This window comes from Protopterus annectens, chromosome 7.part0 (assembly GCF_019279795.1).
Source record: "Protopterus annectens isolate FY-2018-M chromosome 7.part0, PAN1.0, whole genome shotgun sequence".
NCBI lineage: Eukaryota > Metazoa > Chordata > Ceratodontiformes > Protopteridae > Protopterus > Protopterus annectens.
This window is the reverse complement of record NC_056739.1, coordinates 1,891,733,412-1,891,754,177: the sequence shown is the minus strand read 5'-3', so window position 1 is coordinate 1,891,754,177 and position 20,766 is coordinate 1,891,733,412. Positions and strand designations below refer to the sequence as shown.

The following is a 20,766-nucleotide window of genomic DNA, read 5'->3' as shown; positions in this document are numbered from 1 at the left end:
GACATAAATCCAGTAAAAATTGTTTGGTATCTCTTAAAATATAACTGTTGGAATTCACAACAGGTCTTAAAAGACTTTCTATGTAGATGGATAAAGGTTCAGTGGACCACCCCCTTCCAGCTACTATCGGTCTCATAGGAGGTGTGACAGGGTCTTTATGCACCTTCGGAAGACCCTGTATGACTGGTAACAGTGGATGTTGCACATATAGAAAATCAAAGAGAGTTTGATTAATAATGTCATTGTCATGAAGAGTTTTTAAAGTAGTTTGTATCTCCAAAATTAATGTATCTACCATAACAGTGGTGAGTGACTCATAAAATCTCTGATCTCCTAGCATGGTAATCATATCTTGTTGGTACCTGTCAGAGTCAAAAATCACCACCCCCCCGCCCTTATCTGCTGGGCGTATGACAATGTCCTTCCTGTTGCGTAGACTATTTAAAGCCATTCTTTGCTTGTAAGATAAATTATATCTAGTTTTATTACTAAGGACATAACGGCCCTTGTAGTTATATAAATCATCTTCTACAAGTTTACTATAGGCCGCAACTAAAGGATGTACCACAGGTATAAATGTGCTGGGTTTCCTAAAAGATGGGCCAGCAACAGTATCTTGTCCATGATAAGCAATTTTCAAAGATAGATTCCTAATGAATAATTTAAAATCTCTAAGTGTTTCCTCATACTTACTATAAGTAGTGGGTATGAAGGTTAGTCCCTTAGATAATACTTCTAACTCCTCCTGGTTTAAAATATATTTTGACAGGTTGAGTACTAACTCGTTTTCCTGACTTCCCACATCTTCTTGATATTCCTGTTGGATTGTCTGTCTAGGGAGATCTTTCTTTTTTGGCGCCCCCTGCTGATGGAGCACGTTCTCCCCTCTCTCACCAAAGTCCTGATGGGAAAAGGGTTCCTACTATCAAAAATGGGAGTAGGGTTCACTGAAGAATTCAAAGCAATATTACTATTGTTATTATCTACATTAGTTTTCTTAATGACTTTTCTCCTAACTACTGCTTCAACATGCGCTGTTTCTTGTACTGCATCTGCCCCTGCAGTTACTAATACAGTTTCCTCAGCCACTGTAGTGGCTCTATCATTATTAGTTCTATGAGCATTAACATGTAAAGTAGCAGCATTAACACCGGTTTCCACTATAACATTGTCGGGTTCTATATTTGAAACAGTTCCATTAACATTCATAACATCAGTAATATCATTTGTTGTATTAACATTCAAATTAACAGTAGGCTCAGTACTTTCATTAGAGGTGGCCATGCCTCTAGGCCAAGTAAAGATATGGCCCAATTTAAGTCATTACTGTCCCTATGCAGCTTCGCCCTCTTCTGATTCAGAAGGCGACGCGAGATGGCGTGGCTATGGGCACTTCGTGTGCGAATAGCTACGCCAATCTTGTCATGGCGGAATGGGAGTGCAGATACCTATTTGAGAGTCAATTTTACAAGGAACACGTCTCCTTTTACAGGCGTTTTGTAGATGACCTGTTCCTTATTTGGACAGGTACACCTGTATTATTGGAGTAATTCCTAGAAGAAATAAATACATCAACAGGGTTCCTGAAGTTTACGATGGAATGGTCAAGTTGCCACATTCCCTATTTAGACATTTATGTTGAGAAAATGGACAATGGTATGATAAATACAGGATTATACCGCAAACCATGTCACAAGAATACATTGCTGCATAGGCACAGCATGCATCCGGGATATGTCTATAGGAATATAGTAAGAGGACAAGCGATACGTATTTCTAGATATACTCCCATGGATGCAACTTATGAGATGGATTTAGCTGAATTCAAGGAGATGTTGAAAAAGAGATGTTATAATAATACGGATTTGGAGACTATAACAGATGATATATCCAGTCTAAGGGACACCAGAGCTAAACCCTATTTTTCCATCAATGAAATAGTTCCGTACATGAATAATACAGGTGATGAAAGAATGACTGAAGATCGATTTAAGCCCACACAACAAGTATTGTTTCCAGTTTATTACACGAAGGACATAGGCCCCATTAAAGACATTTTTAGTAGACACTGGCATGTCCTTTCAGTGGATCCAAAAATTAAGGAGATCACAGGTGACAGACCCAAATTTATTTATAGGAATAAAAAGAATTTAAAGAGTCTCCTGTGTTACCCTAAGTTACAGGGGAATGATCACTGCATAGAACAATGTCATACTAGACCATGCAACACGTGCAATTTTTGTTCCTTTATATCCACGAACAACACATTCACACATCCCCTAGGGTTAGGTGATTTCAAGATCAGGGCCCAAGGGAATTGTATGACCAGGAATGTGGTGTATTTGGCAGCCTGCGTTTCATGTCAAGCATTTTACATAGGTAAAACGAATCGCTGCTTGAGAGACAGGATCCGTGAACATGTCTACCACATTAGGAAAGGGAATTTGCACAATGCACTAGCTAAACATGTACATGACTCAGGCAGTGATCATTCTTTTAACTTTAGGATTCTAGAACAGATATATACTTCCATTAGGAGGGGAGATGTGGATAATTATACACAATCCAGGGAAACACAGTGGATTATTAAATTAAGGTCTGACATGCCACCAGGACTAAATGGCATAGTTCCTCTGAGACCATTACTGAAACAGAGAAGTCTGAGACATAGTAAATGACTGCTTATGGTTAATAGTTATTTCTTCAAATACATGTTTTATGAATATACATATATGCATTTTATTTTGTACTAACATTCAGATTTATTTAGTTAGGTTTGAATCTTAATGAATTGTAATATTTATATATATTGTTCATATTACTGCATTTTTATATGTTCATAGTGAATACATACATATACACCTTTTATATGTTATACATATATATTTTTTATATTTATATGTATCATACTGAAGCATATATGTCCTTCAGGCAATGATCTATTGATATCAACGAAGTTTTAAAGTGTGAATTTGTGATTTATTGAGGTATTAATTGAAAGAAAGTATAACAGATTTTTTAATTTTTTAATTTTCGCGCCTTTTTTGTTATATAAATCTGTCTTTATGAGCATTTTGTTGTAAGAGGTCTGAAGAAGCTAACCAGCAAAAGCGCTAACCTGTTCAATAATTATAATAAACCTACTCAATTTTTACTTGAGTGTCTTGGACTACATCGTATTTTTACAGAGACTGTATTCCTTGGATGGGATTTTTGTACATACACTCCTTCATTGCTTTGCTCCTCTGTATTTTATTCATTTATTACGTTCTGGCTGTACACTACGGAGCATTAACTCCAAGCGGAAGGTGTCCTTATTTTCATCTTTCATTAAGTAGTTTGAAAAGTTGTAAGTGAAACAAGTAACTTGACTAGATGCCAAGCAGTGGTGTTATTTCTAACTGACTAGATGTATGATTCAAAACTCCACTTTTGGAAATGTTCAGCATGCTAGAGTTGCAGGCTGTGCACACATGATAGGCAGGGTACATTCTAAACTTGGGATTTAAGACATTGAAGACTATAGCAATAACCCACGCCTGGGTGTGGGTAATGCTAAATTTACCCACGGTTGGCGTGGTTTGGTCCCGAGGCGAAGCCGAGGACCAAACAAAGCCAACCGTGGGTAAATTTACCATTACCCACACCCAGAAGTGGGTAATTGCTATTATACCATGACATTATTTAAGAAAAGAAACCATTACTTTTCTTAAATAATGGCATAGTATAATGCCTGTTTACTGCCCTTCCGGAGATGTCTGGCATCCGGCGGTTCTGATGTACTGCGCCTGCGCAGTACATCAGAGCTGTGAGCAAAAGCAATGGAGAAAGCAAGATCTCCGTTGCTTTTTAGTGTTCGCTATGTTAAATGAGTTTAACATAGCGAGACAGTTTTAAAATAAGCAACGGACATCTCCGTTGCTTATTTTAAAACTGTCTCGCTATGTTAAACTCATTTAACATAGCGAAACACTAAAAAGCAACGGAGATCTTGCTTTCTCCGTTGCTTTTAAAAAAGCTGTCTCGCTATGTTAAATGGGTTTAACATGGCGAGACAGTTTTAAAATAAGCAACGGAGATCTCCGTTGCTTATTTTAAAGCTGTCTCGCTATGTTAAACTCATTTAACATAGCGAGACAGTGTTTTAAAAAACCGAGTTATACTAATGGAAAAAAGTCCGGGCGACCGGACCTTTTTCCATTAGTATAACTCGATTTACAATGGGCACGCTGGCCAATCAGCGTGCACGTTTTGGGGGGATCATGGTATAATATTAATTAACAGGCTTTGGTTGTAAGAAGATTTGAAATATTATAAGCTGCACTGAGTTGCTTTTGAACTTTAATGGTTATTTGTGCAGTATAATTTTAAAAGGTTAAGGTATTGTCCAGTATAATATGCAATTATCTTTCTTTAGCAGTATTATATAGCTGGAAACATAATAGTTCAGTATTTTTTTTTAATTTTGTCAGAATGCTTAACTGTGTCAAATATCAAAGCTGAAGTTTGTTTGGTACTGACAGTTTGTTTACAGTGCACCAATTCCAAAACGAATTGAAGTCCTACTGTAGATCACGTGACATGCATTGAGAGGCCCTAATTTGTCTATATAATGTGATGTCATCATCATAATACAGTGTAAGGTTTAGATGTGGTAGGTCTCAAGGCAAACTATTTATCTATAAAAAATAGCAAGTGATCTAAAATAGGGCCTTGGGGCACTCTATTAATCAGTAAGGCTATTTCAGACAGTTAAATCCAAATACTGTAAATCAATAATTAGTTGCAAGATAATTTCTAAACTGTGTAGTAGATACTAAAGGACATTTAACTGGTAAGCATCAGTAATAATAGATCATGATCTACAGATTTAAAAGCCAGTCTGTGGTCTAAGAAAATGTGATCTATGCATAGGCCATTATTTTTATTTTCCATAAATCTGTGCTGTTACTCTGAAGATAGCTATATGAGTACCACATTTTGGACTGAAACCATGTTGCCTTATAGATAGGTCATATTTTATAATGTTTCCTAGTACTTTGTTATAGACATCTTTCACTTATCTTGGCTAGTGTGTGCATTTTTGAACTTGGTCTTTCTCATTTGCTTTGGATGGTGCTGATATTTTACATAAAGGGACAACTAGAGTTAGTTTAAAACTAGAATGGAAAATATTGGCCACTATTATGAAGTCAGAAATATAAGTTACAGGTCCTGTTGGAAACTAAGCACATTTGCTGAAATATTTTGGATGCAGCTAATGAAAATAATGGTTATAATTGAAATCTAGTATAGACAGGAGTTGCTTGACTGACTGCTTGCTCATTTCTTTAAAAATAAATGTTATAACTAATATTTTTTTGAAAAGATATGATGTTCAGGTGTGTGAATTTTTTTTCTCAGTTTTCTTTCATAAATAGCTTTTCTACATTAGTTATATCTTTGAAATAATAAAGTATAACAATTACTTCAGCTGTTACATTTTTGGGATGGCATATTGGTGCAGTGAAGCATATTGTCTTCTCCATCCTTGGTCTGTGGTTCACTTTCAGCAATACTTTCTGTCTGCAAAGTTGGAATATTCTCTGTCAACATGGGTTTTGCCAACGTCTCCTCTGTCCTCTCACATTGCAAAGACATGCCCTAGATGGATTGGTAACCTAAACTTCCCAAAGATGAGTGTGTGTGTGCGTTTACACACACACACACACACACACACACACACACACACACACACACACACACATGCACACGCACACTCTCACACACACACACACGCACGCGTGCGCGCATGTACACACACACACACACACACACACACACACACACACACACACACACACACACACACACACACACACACACACACACAAAATGACAGACTGACATAACATTCAGGATCTCCCTTTCTCATCAGATGTGTAACAGAATTAGTTTCGCCTATCCAGTAGTGCTAAGTATAATGAAATTGGTATTAAATAATGTATGAATCAATGCATTTTATTTACTGTGGCTGTAATTCACTAGCTCAAGTATTTGTAGAATTTATTTGTAGAGCCTCACCTCTTTAGACTATAAAACCTTTAACTTTTTGAAAATCTTTGAAGGATGCAAGGATACTACATAATATTGGAAAAGTAAAATGAAGGTCTATGTATTTAATACTGAATGTGAAGGAATACTGAGAAGATGACACTAATTTGATACCGACTGATAATATTGAACAGCCCACTCTTTAGGGAGTTAAAATTTGATAAGATTACCTACAGGGGTGATAGAACTCTCATTTTACATGAATGTATTATATTGCTTTGCCTTTTGGTAAAATTTTAACCATTAAATGTTTAAATGACAGTCATTTAATGACTATCAGAAGAATACTGCTCAACCCTTTGAGACTGAACAAATATAAGCATTTTCTTTTTCCTTATCTGTGATATCTTTATCAGAAGTGTTCACCGTGAAGTAGTTGAAGTTCATTATGTGTGTTTCCTTTTTCTTTTTTTAGTCACAGAAGCTCTCTGACCGGTGAAGATCTGAACAGGCAGTGGTCTCAGCCCAGTCCAACTCTTCATCCTACTGTTTACCACTTGAAAGGACTCTTACATTACCTTAACAGCATCCGAAGGACACCTCTTGTAAGTTCTTCTTGTCTTCTAGATGTGCGTGACAATGTTATGAGCTCTCGTGTTGTAGAAAATGAGTACAATCGAGTGCCTGAAGTATTGAAGAATGAGCAATGCATCACAATGAGGCATAACTTAATCAGTACGAGTGCATTTCAAGTTACAGTCTATGCAGAAGCAGGGGTACTTATTTGTGAAAATAGTTATGTATTCAGTGGCCTAATACATGTTATCATAAGTGCATGTCTAGAGTCAGCAAAGGTTATAAGATAGCTTAAATGCAGAAGCCATAAAAAGAAACGTTACTGTTTATTAGATATGCTAACACTGCTGCTGAGAATTAGCTATCTAAATGTTTCATTACTCTTTTACTGCATTTTTATAGTAGGTAAGCAGTTCACTGTTGTGTTGTTGTATCACAAGTGTCAAATATTAATATATGGCTTGTCTGCTATGTAAATAATATGCTCGGAACTATGCAGGTTATAACCAATGGAATGTTATGTTAACATACTGAATAATATTGTTTTAAAAATAGGGTATTCACTAAGAATATAAAAATATTATACTGCATGACACCTACACCAGAATGGTTTATTATTATAAAGACACGTATAAAATGGTAGTTACCAGGATGTAAACAACAGTACTTTATTTGCTTTGACTTTGCATTAGGCTTACAGACTTACAATAAGCTTACAAATAATACCAATTAATTATTTTTACAAAATCTATTTGTGTATGTATGTGCACAGACACTCATATGCCCTCATTTCCCTCTTACTTCATTTGTTGAGGGATGCAGCTGACTTAGTAAAGATAACAAGTCATTCTCTCCCCCAACCATAGGTTTAAACCTGCCTTGTGATATTATTGGTAGTGTGCCTGTACTATAACTTCTCCTTACTTCATGGAAATTTGCAATTTTCATACATTATAGAGTAATGTACTGTGCAATTATGGTAATATGTTTCATATGGTACATTATTTGTTATGTCTTCTATGTGACCCAGGACACTGCTCAATATGTCCCTGACAGCAGCCCATGTAGCTGGCGAGGAAAGCAAACAAACATGTAAATCAACTCTAAAGCATTCCCTGGACTGCCATGAGATAATACATTTTCATTACATTCTTCTGAGTCGGCCCCAGTACTTTTTCTCAGCTGGGAATTATTGGAATCCCAGCTGGGCATGATTGGCATAGCCATAAAAAGGTTTGCCTAGAGGATTTACATACAAAATGCCCAAAGCACCTCACTGGCAGGAACACTATCCTTGCACTGAGATGTTCCTGGATCATCAAACATGTTCACATTTCATAGACAGGAGTCCAGGATGTCAAGCAGGAAATCTTCATTTTTCAGAACTATTACCCATGATGTCATTTGTTTAGTCACTACTTATACTTTGTGGCCATATGTTATGATGGACATATGGAGATATTGACTGATCAGTAGTCTAAGAACTTTCTCTGAGAACTCTGCAACACCAAAAACCATATCAATGCCTGACACTTTGTCAGCCCTGTCACTGTTCATCTTGATAATCTCAAGTTGCAGATATCTTCAGTCATGAACAACACACCAAGGAGTTTCTTCTTTGAAAAAAAATGCAGAACCAGTGGTCAGTGGTCATTATGTGCATACTGCTTATTTTGATTAGGACAAGGCTTTTGACAATATCACCTGTGTTGGTATTATTGAAAAGCTAGACAAATGTAACATGTACTGTCCCCTGAACCCAGTGAACATCTTTGCAAAGGCTACAGAAGCTGTGGTCAGTGCCGCTCTGTGCCCTATGTTTATCTTGACCTGACCAAGACATTTGACCCTATCAACCATGCTGACATTTTTGAAAAGTCAGACAAACTTAATGTGAGCCCTACACTGTTCTAAGGTTGCTGGTACTGTGTCTGCACGAAAAGGTGGCAACTGGTATGATACCTCATGGATTAGTGCTGGATCCTGTATTGCTTAGCATTTATTCTGTGGATATCCTAATCAATATCCATGATATATGGTTGGTATGTTAGCTGGTGACTGTTAGGTGGTACTTTCTGTGTTGATCCACTGATACTAAACTACTCTAGCTAGGGTTGAAATGTGCACATAACTGGTGTATTGAAAATGGCCTTAAGCTAAAGGCCAAGAAGTGCACCATAGCAGCATTCAGGAAAAGCAGTTCTTACCTCATATGTTATAAGCAGTACTCATGCTCAAACACAGGTGGTTATAAGAGATCTGAGTACTTATGTGGATCACCCTCTCTCATTCAGTCATGGTGTTTCCACCATAGTCAGGAAATCCTTCTATCTAGCCCAGTTAATTTCAAAGAAAATAACTTAAAGATCAAAATAAATAATTTTACTACTCTACTCTTCCTTTAGCAAAGCCATCACTGAGTACAATGGTACCTTTGGCATGAAAAATTCGGGCATATTGATCAACTGGAAAGGCCCCAACAAATTTTAACCAAGAAAATTAAAAGCCTTAAATCCTTCAACCATCCTGCCAGATTTTCACAACTGTCCTTATACTCAGTAGCCTACCAGCTACTCCAGGGTGATCCGTATCTTGCTTTTAGAGATATGAAAGACCCATTTCTATTAGACCTACTAATTCTTCACAAAATCACTGGCTCTACAAATACCCATATTAGGGTGCTAAATTTACTCCAACAAATAAACAAGACTAACTGGAGGGATGGATTCTTAACTCAACATATTCCCAGTTATGGAATAAATTACCATTACAGGTCAAGTAGTCCTTCATCTGTCTGTAAGTTTACACCAGGGTCATCATACATCGCCCTGCTTGATTTGGGGAGTGGCTACAATTAAGTACTCATAAAGAGGTGGCAAGAACTTATAACCTTTGTCTACTTAAAGGACTATGTGGCTAGTCTTCTTTTGGTCCCTGTGATTGCTTAGCCAATATTGTTCCTATATTCCTGGGTTCACTATGGACAGATATACCATACAAACAGAAGACAATATCCTCTGTTTTATAGCAATGCACCATGGATCAGAATTAAGAGTCACCAGTTTAAATCTCATCCACTTTATATTCAGCAAAAATCATTAAAAAGCATGTCAAAAGGTAAAGTCATTACAGAATAAAGGGAAAATGTGTTCTGCAATCAAGAGATGCCATTCTTAAGAATCAAACTTAACTTCCTTCTAAACCTGAATGTACCTTTATATCTTGTATATGAAAATGACAAACAGGAATTCTGGCATACTTTTCGCATAATTCACTGTTGCAAGAGGCTGACATACACTTTAAAATCTTAACTTGATGCCTAAAATGTAGGCACACTACCCACTGCATTCATACTGTGATTAGTTATCACATAAAACACACCCGCGGATTCACAAAACCTCCGTGTAAGACTTAATATGTCTTACTCGGAGGCTGCAGTTGAACGGTATGATGTCACACTGCCATGAATATTCATGAGGGCACACTGACTCAACCGTAACTCTTACACAGACTGAGTAGGAAAGCAGGGGGCGTGTCCGACTGCCGAGCAGTCTAAATGTCCACGCCCCTGCAAGGTTTTAAAAAGCATAATGTCAACACACAAGAGCGAGTTCGCTCAAATGTACTTACACCCAACACCACACTCCCTGACACTGTAAACCCCCATCACACTTATATAAAAGAAATAATTATTATTTTTTTTTTAAATCCATGATATAGCTGCCCGTATTTACGCGTGTGTGCACAGGTGTGCCCATTGCTTAGCTGTAGTTAGCAATTCTGGCATGGAAGAGCATAAGAAAGAATGTTTATGCAAATCACAGCAAATTGTAATAGTGTAATGGTAGAGCGTATGCACAAAGAGAAAACATTCACGGTTCAAGTCCCACCACTCCCCTTTGTCTTTATGTTGTAAATCAGTATATGAAATAATACCAGACATATATGATTAAAATATTAGTAAAAGCAGTGAAATGGCCAATGTATCAGTGAACAAAATATATATTTTTAAAGGATCCAGATATATAATAGCCTGCCATTAAGCAGCGCTTTAACCAGCTAAACAGAGGTGCCCAAAGTTTAAAAGTGCTTTACCCAGTGCAATACAGGTGCCCATAGCTTAATAGCACTTTACCCAGCGCAATAGAGTTGGCCAAAGTTTAAATGCGCTTTACCCAGAGCAATGTGTTTGTGCAGATGTGCGTGCCGCACCAACCAGGGCACCGTAGGGTACCGGGGAACAACGTAGAGCTAAGTTGCTTAAATGCAGCCACACTCCATAGCCTGTCTAGACAGTATTAAAATAAAAGAATGACAAGGTTTGAACCCAGGACCCTGTACATCATAATCAAAGTACAGAACCACTAAGCCATGACAGCTTAGAAGAAACTGCTACTATTAGCATACATATACTTAGAAATGGTAGATTAACCATTGCTAAGCATGTCTGCAGTCAGCCTAGAATTCTCAAAAACAGCCAATCACAAAAAAGTGCGGGAAATGTGGCATATTTAAGCCCCTTAGGTGGGAATACTCACCATAACTGATTGTAGCTCACATTTGCAGTCAGAATGGCAGGTGCAGGAGAGGGTTCATGCTTCTGAGTGCAGCGTTGGGGCATCGAGGAGTCAAAATACATGGTTTGGCTCCTTGTCCACCGTCATGAGTCCAGACTCCTGCAGGGCCAGTACCAAGGGACAGAGTACATGGCTGAGGCTTGGAACCGGTTAGCTCATGACCTCACCAATGCCACAGGCGTTCCTCGCACCGGTGAGCAGGTCCGTCACCACCACGCAGACCTGAAGAGACGGAAGGAGGACCACCTGAACCAATGGATACAGGAGGCCCATGGGATGCAGGATGCCCCACGACTGGGTAAGTAGCCATAGAATGCAGTATGTAAGAATTGATAATTGATTCTGTATAACGGATAGGTATGTCTCAATATCCCTTCATTTACTTCACAGCTGCAGGTGACCGTGCTGCGAATCAGCAAGCCTACGCTGATAGGCTGCAAAGGCTATGCCACCAGGCAGGTTAGTGAAAATTCTGCATGTTTTGTTATATAAAATAGGGGAATGAGCATTAAATAAAGTGTTGTAGTACAATAATACAGCCATAAAATGGCCTGAATAAGTCCTCTGCATGTACTGGCATACGAAATAGTCATAGTGCCAGAAAAAGAGCGTAGTAACCCATTAAGAAAGGTAACATATGTCTGGAATAAAATCTCTGCAGGTACTGTCATATAATATATGTGAGTGAGCCTGCAAAAGTGTGCTCTAACCCATTGATAAAGGTATACTATGTCTTGAATATGTCTGCCATATGCACTGTTATAACAGATAAAGGAGTGAGCCTGTGGAAAAGTGTGTAATGTCAGTAATAAAGGTTTAAAACCTGGAGTGCATGTGTGTCACTTAGTTTGAAATGTTGTTGTACCCTTGCATTATACAAATAGTACTGTGTTAGAAAGTGCTGGTAACCCAGAGTTCTGCAGTCCCATCTACAGTGGGTGATGGAAGTGCTAGTAGCTGTGAAGCATATATACAGTCCTCAACAGTCAGTTACTGGCTGGCATGCATAAGTAAATCTGGCACATGAGTAGCATGCTACTATGTTCCCCAGAAATGTGAGTGTGCTTCAATAAATGAAGGGTTCTGTACAAATTGAAGTGAAAATGTCATGTGAAAACATCCAGATATGTAAATAAAGAAATATAAATGCAACCATGAAATATGTAGCGGTAACATCTGCATCTTGGACAGTTAGTATGTCAGATATAGGTCAAGTATATATTGAATTAGCCAAACCCATTACACAACCTAATGCATGGTGGCAAGTGTAATAATACATGTAGTGAATATACACATGCAGTCACTAGGAATGTAGTGTAGAGTAAAAGTGATTATAAGATGTTAATTGAGATTTTTTCTACACCCTACTGTTTGTGCATAAACCATGCAATTTCACACCTCAATGGGTATGTGTAATTTTAAATATTTATTGGGACATATGTCCTATTGTTTTATAAATATTTGCATTCATGTTGATGCATGTGCCCTGTTCAACCACCACGGTCATGGTGGCCTGTTGCTACCAAACATCCCTGCATGCTGTTGGAATATCCACTGTTGTTCAATATATGAATGTGTTATGCTTGCTGTTCAATTGTTGGAACCTTGGTGTGTTGGGTTAATGGGAATATTACTGCATGCTGTTACAACTAATCTGGAATGCTGTTGTTTATGTTGTAATTAAACACACCTAATCACAGAACGTATGGGAAGGCCGGTCCCAGCGGACCCATCTGTCCCTCCTCAGTTGGCAAGTGCACCTGGCACCAGCAGCTGCGGTGCCCGGCCTGGGCTCCCCTCCTCCATTGGTCCTGTGCCATCTTTGGGTGGATGCGCTGTGCAAACGTGGGTGGAGAAGAGCCACCTGTCACCCTTCGAAAGGTCCAGGCTGTGGTACGTAGGGAGATCCAGCATTCAGTTGCTGATCCCCTACACCAGCTTGAGGTGAGAGTGGCGCGTCTCGTGGGTGGGCCTGCCCATCCTACTGAGCCCCCAGCACAGCCACCCTCAGGGCTGTGAAGGTGCAGTGGTGACTGCCCAAGGGTGGGGATGTCAGTTCCACTGTTACCATCTGTGGGCTCATGGGCTTGCGATTTCCAAACAACCTTCCCTGTCAATTGTGTTCACCCACCCCATGTGTCAAATTCCACCCCTGTATGCGTCTTGTTTGTCTTGTCTGTTTACCTCCCCAACCTACCTCCCCAAAAATACCTACATCCCCTACCTCACATTCCACTCTCACCTGAAAAAAAAAATAAAAAAATGGGCAATCTATTCCCACAAAAAATTTATGCCCCATACATAGCTGCCCATTTCACACACATGTCCGCCGGATATGTAAACTGATAATTATAATTGCCAGTACAACATACTCTGATGTCCTCACCCCTCTCTCAGGGGTGGAAGGTTGCAAATTTCACACTAAATTATGAACATATGCACAGCTGTTGCTGGTAAAGAAATGGACAGCTATAGGCCTTCCCTACACCGTTCCTGCACAACCCAGCTGGTTTCCCTACTGTCTTTCCCTCTTTGTGCCCCTTTTTTCACCACTTTCCTATCTCCCCATTTTCTTTTCTTTCAAAGAAATTAGCGCGGGGATTAGCGGGAGTAAGCACTTTTAAGCAGTAGTTAGCGTGGGTACGTGAGTGTGAGCTTGTGTGCGCTTAGCTAAGCATCGCTAAGCATCATGCAAACCCATGCAAACCCGCTTACAACTGCTTAAAAGTGCATTAGTCACTCTGTATGACAGGGCCATTGTATTGCTCAGCAGCAAAAGGAAATACACCTGTCAGTCTCGAACCCCAGACCTTGGGCTCACCAGTCTGCATGCATTACCACTACACCACAGCAGATATACAATAACTTGGTGCTGAAAGAAATACATCATGCATTACAGTGAGTGAATGTAAAGGGAGAATAGGAATGGCATAACACAAATCATGTTCTGTGGCGCTTAACCAGCAAGTGTTGTGGAATTTCATGACATAACTGTAAAAAGAGAACCAGCCATGCTAGTAGGGAATAATGTTACAGTAGCACCTTACAAACCCCACACAGTGTCAGAGCAGGATAAACACTGGCATATTTGAATAGGTCAGAGGCCAGACCCCCCCCAAATGTGACTGGTTTACGGGGAAGTCCCTGATTTGCAAACAAATGTTAGCTGTGCCCCTCAGACTCTCTGTGAAATGTAGTAACAGTAGGCAGAAAGGTGGAGAATCCCACTTAATGATAAATGTTAATAACTGAGAGTAGACACTGCTTGCTCGTCAGAAAAGGTGTAGTAATACATATGCTCAGAATCCCCCAAAGTCGCAACTGCAAAATATCTGAAATATATCACAGGTGTATCCCACTGATATGTACCTTTCCCTGATGCTGTTCAAATATATACCAGAGAGTATCTAAGGCCTGGAAGAGTCAGAAACACACAGGCATATCAGCCTGTCTGCTGTTACACACTCTGCGAATAGCTGTAGAATTAATTCCACAAGCATGCCCTTATGTAGGAGTACAACACAGAAATATCAAAGGTTGTAGCCATGTACTGCTAGCAACAACCTGTGACAATGCTATTGTTCAGGTGCTAAAAAGACTGGTGTGATGCACAGTGAATGAATACTAGGCTAACCTCTGTCTACCATCTGGATATGTCCACAGGTGGGAGCTACTCAGACAGATTACTAGCCTTTATAGACTTACAGGTACACAGCAACTCTGCATGTTCAGCAAGATAAACATGACACGATAATAAATAATGCACTCTGCAATTCTGCACCCCTACCCAAAGTTACTATATACCCATGTAGTCAGGCACAACCAAGGGTGTAGGTAGGCATACACAGTAGTGAAATATGTCCAGTTGTCCTGAGCAGACTGTACTAATGTCAACACAAACAAACCGCAAACTGTTCAGAAGTGAGTAATGTACTAATGACAGTATAGCAGTTCACAAACAGTGCACGTGCCTGATATTCATAATTGGTAGTACAACATACTTAGTTGTCCTCACCCCTCTCTCAGGGCTGGAAGGTTTCAAATATCCCTCCTAATGTATTGCATATGCACAGCTGTTGCTGGTAAAGAAATGGGCAGCTATGGACCTTCTCCACACCCATCCTGTACATCCCAAGCTGGTTTCCCTACTGTCTTCCCCTCTTTGTGCACCCTTTATCACCACATTCCCATCTCCAAATTTACTTTTCTGTCAAAGAAATGAGCGCAGGGGTTAGCGGGAGTGAGCACTTGTAAACAGTAGTAAGCGGGTTTGCACCAGTGTGCGCATGTGTGCGCTTAGCTTAGCATTGCTAAGATATGATAAGCTAAGCGAAGCTTAGCTTAGTATTGCTAAAGTAAAATAAGCTAAGCTAAGCTTAGCTTAGCATCGCTAAGCGTCACGCAAACCTGCACAAACCCGCTTACAACTGCTTAAACGTGCCTTAGTCACCCTGTATGACAGGGCCCTTGTACTGCTCAGCAGCAAAATAAAATAACCTTTTCAGTCTCAAACCCCACGCCTTGGACTCACCAGACTGCATGACATACTACTAAGCCACAGCAGATATACAATAACTTGCTGCTGAAAGAAATATAACATGCATTACAATGAGTGAATATAAAGGGAAAATAAGAAAGCCATAGGAATACATTGCAATAACTACTGTTGTATGCCAGTTAATTCTCTAATTCGAAAAGAAAGTACATACTCCCATGTATCCAGTGTTAGCATTAGGAGGTGTGAGTAAACCTACACACTGAGAAGAATTTACTGGAAGAAGCAACAGTCAGGTTTCAGTACAACATGCATTTCATTGGCTACAACCCAGCTTCAGATATGAGACATATACCAACCTTCTGACTGAGACAACAGCGTCCACAGCAAACAAGCATGGTCCCCACCTTGAAAACCTGAAAGGGCTATACCTACCTAACCTATCATTTTATAGCAGTGTCCTGAAATCACAGTGAGAACTGCAATTACCACACAACAGGCTGCATGGAATTACTAAATGGTGGGCACCAACTGGTGCAGAGGCCATCACATGCACATGTGCAGATACCTAGAAAAGCAGCCTGTATCTGCTGTCCACACATGCAATAATATCATTGCACCAACTGGGAGAGAGAGAGAGCGCAAGTGAGAGAGACAGACAGACAGACAGACAGACAGATACAAACAGACAGTAGGAGACAGACACTGAAAAAAAAGACCAACACGACCAAAACCAAAAAAAAAAATAAAAAATCAACACCTACAACAGACGGAGGTGAGGAATACAAAGGTAAGGTATGTAACAGATATGTATTTGCTGACATCCGAATGATGTGTCTGAAGGGTACTCTACATACTGTGAATCATCCATATGTGGCAGCAGTCCGTATTTATATGTACATGCACATTTGCATAGGGCAAGGGACATACTGCAACTGTTAGTGAAGGCTGGATATATGTATGTTGTTGCTGTGTGCTGTGTGCACATATGTATGTAGGTTGTAGTGTGTGGCATTACAGAGAACAAGCAGTGCCGGTATATGTCATGTGGTGATTAAACGCTGTGGGACTGAGCTACAGGCAGTGAGGCCTGCTATAGCCATACGGCCTGAGGACAGCAGAATGCATTCTGCACAACATTGTGCAATAATATTAAATAACCGTATGTCTCACAGCTGTTGCATAACTGACATCCCCACCATGAAAGGTGGGCAGTATATGTGCCTATATATGCAGCTATATGTACAGCAATGGATGTTTAGATGTATGTGTGTATATACATATATATATATTATATATATATATATATATATGTGTGTGTGTGTGTGTGTGTGTGTGTGTGTGTGTATATATATATATATATATATATATATATATATATATATATATATATATATATCGAAAGAGAGAGAGAGGGAGACACGGGGTCATATGTACTGCAACAGGTGCCTGTTGTACAAGGCATGGACTGAACACCAGTGTTGATACTGCAGTGCCATACCCCATTCCAAAACACCTTACGCAGTAACTACCACATAGGTGGTAGCCTGCCTAACACTGAAGGTGTCAGAAGGGAACAAGGGACACAGGTGGACAGTAGGCTCCCCTTTGATAATCACGGTGCCACACTAGTCTTGTAATCTGTCTATGTGGTACGTCTCATCACAAAACGTGTGTCATCTAGGGAAATATAGGTCGGTGTTCCCCTCTACTCATCACAATACCCCATGTGGTATGTACCTCACATGACAACTACAGCAAATAGAAAGGCCACAGACATACCTAATAAAGAATAATACTGCCCTCAAACACATGCCCTATGCAGACTGACTCACAAAACCACAGCTAGAGTGCGTTGCATACCGCCCACCCAGAGGTTACCACCGTCGGACATACAGAGGTATGTTACACCCATAGCAGTCAGCCAACCACCATGACATCACCTCACAATCCCTCCGGGCTGCATGACCTAGGGCCCTAATCCTTGCCACCTCACTAAACAGCACATGCTGGAGGTACAGGTTACTATCCACAAATATGCCATACTCTGGAATAAACCACCCAGCATTAACAAACAAGGCTCCTCATTAGCAGATGTCATACATACCCCTGATGATTGTTTTGGAGATAGGTAATATGCCCTGGGAGTCACCTCTGTGTATCCAGTTGACAGGAGCAAGTTAAATCACATTACATGTGTGTCAAAGGGCAGGGTAGGGCCAATAGCGTATTACCTGCATATGACACAATGCACACACACATGTACTCACTGCAATACCTGCTATGTGAGGTGGAATGAGTGTGACAGTGACTGTGTGCAAGCTTTGTAAAGGTGTGATAGCTTAGTGTGAGGTCATGTCGGTCATGGTAGTTTGTGTCCTAGGTGTGAGGCCAGAGAAAGATGTGTCAGTTATTGGGATGCAGACATAGTAGGATGGCATATGTTGTGACATAGTTCATTGTATATGACTGTGGTGTCCCATTGTATGCTGAAGCAATACATCTATGCTCAGTAAGTGGTACTGCTGGTGAATCCAGCTCACATATGAACTGTTCTACTGCCTGAAGCTGTAGGCCTAAACAGCACAATATGGTGCATGTTCACATTTCCTGGTAACACTGTCTTGTGTGTTTCCTGTAGTCTGCACAGATTACATACCTGAGGCATAGGTATCTGTAAGTAGGGGCACACAATACTATAAGGTACACAGGTAATGCTCATGTGTGTCTGCATACATTTGTGTGTTGTATGTATGTCTGATGTGTGTGTAATGATGCCTGTACCATGCCCGCAATCACATGTGTGTTACAGGGTATGTGTGTGTACCTAGCAACATGTATACTCTGCTACAGCAGTATGCCAGCTATATTAACAACCGTGCACATATGTTAGATAGGGGTATGGCATCAAAGACTAGAGTGGTTTACTGGTAATACTGTAAATGTACATTACATTCATTGTATTGGATGACATATTTCTTCATATATTAGCTTGATATATACCCCCGGGGCGAGGTTGTGCATTGTATGCCAAACAGTGTGCCGACTACTGGTGTATACTGGTTTGTTATATGGAGTGTGGCAGGCACTGTCAGCCAGTTGTGGGCTGAGCACTTATATGTGGTATTGAACGTGTGTATCCTCTGATAGACAGATAGATGTTATATATGGCAGTTAAGTGATATCTGTACTTCATAATGTTAAGTGTGCCACATGACTTGCTCACACATATCGTTTAATTGTCTTCCAGGGTTATGGCTTATCAACGCAATCTGTCGTATACAGCTGCGGAGGAGCAGGAAATACAGAACAGCCCGGTGTAGCACTATAACCTGCTTTTTTCCAAGGCCAGCCAGCACCAGCATGAGTGTACTGCACTGTGGCAAGATCTTGTTTGCCGGGTAAATGACATAGGCATGCATATCCGGACATATGAGCAGGTACGTCATCACTGCAGTGATTTAATTAGACATGTCCAGCGGCGTGCATCTGATATCCATAGGCAACAGCTTGCCACAGGTGGTGGGGCGGCCATACATCCCCCCTCCACCAGAGTGGAGGAGCTGCTCGTAAGTGTGGTGGCTCCTGGCCTACAGCAGCAGCAATAGCATCACACATGTGTCATCATGGAGGCCGGAGCCACCCAGCAGGATGACATGGAGCATGCAGGTAATATGCCCTAGCTGTAGACTACCATTACCTATAATGTTTGAATATGCATATGTGAGATGTATACTGTGTGTTTAGCAGTTGTGCTGCCTATCGTGTGCAATACTGATATTTGGAATAGTATCTGTACACCTGTGACTGTTCACTGTTGTTCCACTGTAGTTTAGCACACTCACAGTAGCAATGCCACAGTTGTGGCCACTGACAAACTGTGTCATATTCTTCTAGGTCCCTCTGGTGTGACAGCAGGTCAGACGATACGTGCTGGTAAGTGTGTTAACACTTTAATATTGGTAATGAAATGTGCATGTCATAGGTGAGGTGTAGGCCATGTACACGTAACACACCTACGCATAATGCATGCTGTGCATGTTTGCTGTGAGACATCAGTCATCTCAGTAAAGTCAGTAGCTGACTCAGTCACATGCAATGCACAGTGCAGCAGACACAATTGTTGCAACACTGTACTGCCCATTGGATATGCATAGTTGCTACAGCTGTACACAACAGAGCACGTTCATCATACGCAGTACACGAAAACATGCTACATTTGGCATTACCACACACCCGCTGTAAGGTCACACTTCAGTATCCCATGTCATGCACACACACATGATGTACCTCAGGGGGAGAGGCCTATCATGCGGCTATGCAACACTCTGCAACACATAACATAGTCATGTTAGGCAATGCTCTCTATTGGGCACCTCACACACCCATGTACAAAGTGGCTGTGTAATTGTGAACATAGCCACAGCACTGCAGTTCAGGTACAGCATGTTAGGCGGTGGTCTTGCACACATGAGTAGCTGTGATTGACCATAACATGCATGTTGATGATGGCACAGGGTACTACACCCCATCCAGTTACAGTGACCACAGTACTACTCATAGCAGTCATTGCTTTGCACCTCAATGTTGTGTTTGTGCAAACATACGCACCTATACACAATATGCATAGCGTGTTGTGTGTGGGCTTACATATGCCTGTATACACAATATGCACAGCAGTCGCCATCCAAACAAAGTGTCACATATATGTCCTGGAATGCTAGTGGGTGTATGGGTCACTTGACACACATTGGGTATGTGTGGTGTATAATATTGCAGTTGTGTAGCATGCCATGCCATGTCTGGCACCGACATATCTGCAATATGTCCCACACTCACCATAACCACTGTACACTGGCCATGTCAAGCATTGGGATTCCTTCACGTCAACATGCACCACTCATCCCGTGTGTACATAGCATGCATGTGCTACACCCGTGCCCACTATTATCTGCCATGGACACAGACACTGTACTCAGAGATGGATATCTATGTGTGACACAGATAACACATGCAGCCATGGAATGTATACTTGTGAGTGATGGTGCACAGTGCATTGCAGAGCTGATAATACCTGCACAGCAA

General features: G+C 40.5%; 1 protein-coding gene across 1 annotated transcript in view; it reads left to right on the top strand.

Annotated features, from left to right (window-relative positions):
- AGBL1 (AGBL carboxypeptidase 1) overlaps positions 1–20,766 on the top strand; it is a 4,745,443-nt gene that overhangs the window by 2,980,631 nt on the left and 1,744,046 nt on the right. Inside the window, exon 19 of the mRNA XM_044078361.1 lies at positions 6,509–6,638. Coding sequence (XP_043934296.1) covers positions 6,509–6,638 — 130 coding nt within the window. The remainder of the gene's footprint in view (positions 1–6,508; positions 6,639–20,766) is intronic.